Source organism: Cannabis sativa, chromosome X, assembly GCF_029168945.1.
Source record: "Cannabis sativa cultivar Pink pepper isolate KNU-18-1 chromosome X, ASM2916894v1, whole genome shotgun sequence".
NCBI lineage: Eukaryota > Viridiplantae > Streptophyta > Magnoliopsida > Rosales > Cannabaceae > Cannabis > Cannabis sativa.
Window position 1 is genome coordinate 75,197,394 of NC_083610.1, and position 6,000 is coordinate 75,203,393.

At 36.4% G+C, this 6,000-nt stretch overlaps 1 protein-coding gene across 1 annotated transcript; it reads right to left on the reverse strand.

Moving 5' to 3' along the window:
- Window positions 1-1,225: 1,225 nt before the first annotated feature.
- LOC115695212 (uncharacterized) lies at window positions 1,226-2,335 on the reverse strand. The gene has a single exon (XM_030622297.2). The coding sequence runs from the start codon at window positions 2,333-2,335 to the stop codon at window positions 1,226-1,228; it is 1,110 nt and encodes a 369-aa protein (XP_030478157.2).
- Window positions 2,336-6,000: the final 3,665 nt, after the last annotated feature.

Below are 6,000 nucleotides of genomic sequence, written 5' to 3' on the forward strand. Positions count from 1 at the left end.
GTATGTGATTTCAAGCTAGAGATTGAACCATTGTGTTTTGCAGCTTAGGTTATGTCATATGTATGTTAATAAACTGTTCTGGAAAGTTTGGATAGGTTTGGAAGGGTTTTGGATCGATTTTTGGTGAAAAGGAACTATTGTTCTGAGTTCGCCGAACCGGCCGGCCGGATGGGTTCGGTATACCGTAACCGGTCGGCCGGTTACTGCGAGGAGAATTTCTTCGGGTTTGTTTTATGTTCAGTTTTGACCCGGGGAGTTGTGTACTATCTGTTTTAAATTATATGGGATGCTTGACCTAAATTAGGGTTGTTGGGAGTTAGGTTACGTTTGATTTCTAAATTAGGGTTTTAAATCCGGAATATTATGTTAAGGTATTTATTGTGTTTCTCAATTGTCGTGACATAGGACCGGGATTGCCTAGCTTGTTTTTCCACCCAGGTCGGCCATATTCTTGACTTCTGAATTAAGGTAAGAAAAGTGGTAAGCACCGTATGTGGTTAAAAAAATCAATGAATGAATGGAAGTGATCTTGATTATTATCATGATGTTGATTAAAGCTTATTAAGCCTAGGTTATTACCTAGGGTTGGAAACGGTTATTACCGTTATGAGTAATTACTCTTGAAACCGTGGTTAGGTTTCTTACTTATCGTTTGCGTTATCGGGCAACGATAGTGACATATTCAGCTCGTATGTAACGAGTGGTAAAAGTGGTACTTTATTAAGTACCAGGAATGTATGCTGTTTAAGGAAATGCTTATTATTATTATCAAATAGTGAGTAAACATAATGGCATGAGAATAAGTTGATAATCGTTTTTTTTCAATTATTGTTTTAGTCACTTTCTTGCTGAGTCTCTGTGACTCACTGGTGCTTTATGGTGCAGGTAAAGGAAAAGCTAAAGTCGAATAACCATGAGTTATGGTCACAGCAGCAATGTACATACCAGCCGCAGGCAGCCCAGTTTACAGGATGCTCTATTTTGATTGTATTTTGGAGAATATAAAGTTTATGTTGTAAAAATACTTTGACACCAGTTTGTAAACATTTTGGAAACAGGGGAACCCCATAAATCATGTTACTTATCTTTTGTTAAATAGTTTAAAGGTTGAGTTTTTAACTATCAAAATTTTTAATTACCCACACTTTTAGTATAATTACATCTTATATAATTATTGGTATTTTAAATAAAGTGCACACACGTGGCGTCCCTATTGGACAGGGCGTTACAGTGCTCGACTCCAATGGTGTGGCCCTGCTGCCATTAACCATTTGAAGGCTTCCTCATCCAACACTTTAATCTCCTCCATCACTGCTTCAAATCTTCTCACAGTATCACTTTTGGCAGCTTTCCATAGCAGATTCTTCAAGGTTTTGTCTTTGAACACCTTGATGAAATTCTTCTCAAGATGTCTAACACAATGTCTGTGCTCTGCCTCTGGTATTCCATCTCCCCACAAACCCTTCAATGCTTGCTCTAACCCTTTCTGTTTATCTGTGATAAAGCTCCAATGCAGTGAGTTTTCAATTTTCAAATCATCCCTCAAAAGGTTGACAAACCATGACCAAGTGTCCTTATTTTCTATCTCTACTACAGCAAAAGCAACAGGGTACATTTGGTTATTTCCATCAATCCCAACTGCTGTCAATAATTGTCCTGGATGTACCCCTTTTGTATGGCAACCATCCAACCCAACTACTGGCCTACATCCTTCATTGAACCCCTGTTTCAATCCACCATAACATATGTACATCCTCTTGAACCGAGGCTTGCCATCTTCTGTTTTGTCAGTTAGGATTTCAACTGTTGAACCCTTGTTAGTCCACTTGATCTCCTCGGCATAATCCCAGAGAACATTATATTGTTCTTCATAACTCCCTTCTATAGTCTTACTTGCAAACGTCCTAGCTCGGTATGCTTTATCTCTTGATATTTTCAATGTGTGATCTTTACCCACTTTTAGTTGGAATGAAGAAATGCCCCACTTGTCATGCATTTTGAACTCATCTAAGTACTTCTTACCAAGCCATTTTCCTGTGGCAAATCTGTTTGCGTTGATTCTTGGGCATTGGTGTGTTTCATTGAAGGTTTTCACTACAAATGTTGGCGTATCATCTATTTTAGATGCATACAGCTCCCATGGACAATTAACACCACCACATTTAGCCCTAACCCGAGTTGGCTCATTCTTCTTGAAGAAGATGTCCTTCCCATTTTGAATAGCATACTCTCTCACAACATCTTTGAATTGTGACCCTGATTGAAATACCAATCCTTTCTGAAACTTCACTTTCACCATGTCAACATCAGGTCTGAACTCAGGTAAATGGGGCATTCGAGCTCTTTTAGACTTCCTTTTCCTTGTATGAAACTCATTAGTCTACTCATTTTCTGATTCAATGTCAGATGAACTTGATTCAAAAACAATTTTTTCACCATCAGATTCAACAACCACCTCATCCACATCAAAGTCTACATGCCTTTTCCCTTCTCTTTGTTTGTTTTCATCATTAGTCTCCTCCTCCTCCTCCTCATCCATTATGTAATCTGGATCACCATCATCTTCATTGTCTTCATTTGCTGGCCCATTTTGAACCTCAAAAGTTCCTGCATTCTCAGCAGCAACATTATTGTTTTCATTCAATTCTTCATCATAATCACTCTCTTCACCATTCCCCATCCCAAAAGTGTCAAATCCTTCCATTGCAGCAGCAACAAAGTCATCATCCCGAGCAATTTTTCAGTTTCATGTTCACCATTAATCTCCTTATTTCCAAGCCTAACTGCTTCAGTTGTAACATCCCCTATTTCAGCTTCAAAACAAGGTAAAAATTCTTCCAAACCCGTACCAATCTCCTCAGTTGTAGGCCCAACTGGTTCACCACTAACAGCCCCTATTTCAGCTTCCAAAGCAGAACCAATCTCCTCAGTTGTAGGCCCAACTGGTTCACCACTAACAGCCCCTTTTTCAGCTTCCAAAGCAGAACCAATCTCCTTAGTTGTAGGCCCAACTGGTTCACCACTAACATCCCCTTTTTCAGCTTCCAAAGCAGAACCAATCTCCTCAATTGTAGGCCCAACTGGTTCACCACTAACAACCCCTTTTTCAGCTTCCAAACCAGAACCAATATCCTCATTTGTAGCACCTAAGTCATCATCCATAGCAGGCCCATCTTGTGTGACCTTCCCCTCACCCAAATCAGGCCCACCATTATCAATTTGACCATCCAAAATAGGGCCTTATGTGACAGCTCCATTTCCCAAATCAACCCCATCTTGTGTGAGATTCCCTGTTTCATTAGTAGGTGACACAACTTCCTCAATCGCGTAACATTCAACCATATGAGACTTTTTAATTGATGCCCCAATCTTCTCCCATAATTCACCATCACTAGTTACACACTCAACAACATCACTATCTGCCCACTTAAAGAAAAACTTCAATGCCATCCAATTTTTGTGACCCACATCCCTAGCTATGGCAAACAGTTCATTCATACTAATAGTTTCTAATAAACAAAAATGTATATAGTGAGTTTTCCCGCCTAGGTAAGAGGGGTTGTTACCTATATTCACTAATTTTCCTTTGAGATGATACTTTAGGGTGAACGCATTTGATGTTGGACCTGCACAGTAAACAAATTGATATACAAATATTAGTTTAATGTACCCAATACTATTTAAAACATTGAACAACAACAAAGTAAAAAAACAAAACCCCATAACTCAATACTATCAATATCAATCCTGGAAATTCATTTTTCTTGTTCATTTCATCGTTTTTGGTCTAATTATTCCTTCTCAATAAAACTGATATTTGTAGTAAGATTTCTACTTGATATGTATACATGTAAGCTCACTTTCTCACATTAGTTTGTCCAAAAGGTGCCCCACTCATTTTGCTAATACAAATTCAAGAAAATGTATGCAACATTAAAAATCGAGAAAAGTTAAACTAGAAAGGATTGCACATACAATTTCATATAAATTTATACATAATTTACCAATTTTTTTTTTGAAACTAAAGCAAATCTATATTTTTGACTTGGGCAGCGACTCATAAATACACACTATCAGTGAAACAAACACCAATCCAAATCAAAATCAAACAAAAGATTTTCTTGTTTTTCTTTTGCTGGAAAAAAAAAAAACAAAACAGGAGATTCAAAGAAACATTCATATCATTGCAAGAGTTTTATAAAATATTACAAAGACTAAAATACCCCAATAGAAATCCAAATGAGAATCCGAAGACAGTTCTTAAATTACACTTCCCATTTTCTCTCTATACATTTTCTTTTTTCAACATAGCCCACACCCACTATCCTGCAACCCTTTCATGTCTATCAAATACATTAAAGTGGAAAAAACTGCCTGCAATGGTTGCTAGGTAGATGATCAAAACATATGGCATATCTAGAGACCGAACATGAAACATGATGTGAAATTATAATAAAGAGGCATAGCTGAACCAACGACATTAATATTTCAATTCTTGTAACATCTCGATTTACCGACATAAATAATTTACCAATTTCATAACATTCAAATTATAATAAAGAGGCATAGATGAAACATTGCTTCTTTTTTCCCAGGGTAGGGAAGGACAACCTCTGCCACATATATATATTTATGTATATATCTACAAGGATATGTTCATTGTTCATTGTCTCTATATACTTTATTTATTTTAAATATTAGCTATACCCCACAAACCCTTGGGACCCAATTCAAGATTCCAAAACACTTTAACACAATAACTCACATGTGTTCTCTGACCATAACCAAACAAACAAAATAAAATGACTAAAAACCCCATTTCTTACATGTATAAAAACTAGTACAAACGGGGTTTTATAAAAAGCATATATTTTCTTGAATTCTTAGCATTGTTTCAGACATTCATTATCAAAGGTGTTTCAGAAAGAAGAACAAAAAGGAAGAAAAAGAAAACACGAAGTGTAAAGCCCGCTTAGTTAATTTGGAAATTAGCAGTTGGTTATGTTTAATCATGAAATTATTTATAGCCATTTAAATAATTTATTATGGATATTTATGGAATTCAGATATGCATGAGTATGTTATTAGTAGCTTTTATATTTCGCATTTCCGGTGTCCGGTATTTTGGAACGCGGCGTTTGGCTCAGTAGAAATCACAACTTAGTATGTTAGTATTTTGGGGACGGGTTGTAGACATTGGGAATGTCGGGAATGGCCGGGAATTTAGAATGTCCCAAAAATACCCCTTTAGTATGATTTATGTGATTTTATGGTGGAGGGGCAAAATGGTCTTTTTGCCCCATTAGTGTTTTGTCTTATGTGATTCAATAAATGGATTAATGTTTATTTTTTAAATAATAATTGTTGGCTGAAATGGTTTTGGGTTAAGTGGCATTACTCCTTTTATTTCATTTTTCAACACTTAGGAAAAAAATAGAAAATTTTCAAAAAGAAACTCTCTTTTCTCTCTCTCAAATTCGGCTGTGCATGTGTGTGTTTGGAGCTGGATTTTGCTCAATTTTTCAAGTGGATTCTCATCCAAGGTTAAGCATTTTCCCAAGCTAGGTTAGCTCTCTTGATTTCTCCTTGAAACTATGAAAAAAATGATGATTTTTGAGTGAAATGCATGATGATTTTTAGTATTTGTTGCTGCTGTGATTTTGTTATTTTTCTAAGGTTCAAAGCATGATTATTTGATGATGATTGAGTTGTTTGAAGCATGAGTAGTTAGGTTGTTCAAGCTTTTAATTTTTATGTGAAAAGTATGAATTTTGGAAGGAAAATGTTGTGATTATGTTCTGTGATGTTGCTGTTGTTTCTATGAGTTTGCAGAGGTGATATTATGCTAGTTTAAGTAGAATTGAGTTGGTTTGCATGCTTGTTTAGGTGGTTTGCTCAAGCTTGAGTTTGGAACTCAAAGCTTGAGCTCCAATGGCAAATTTTGTATCTGTGGTTTCTGGGTAGGTTTGTTGCCTTGGATTTGTTCTTTAGGGTGTTTAG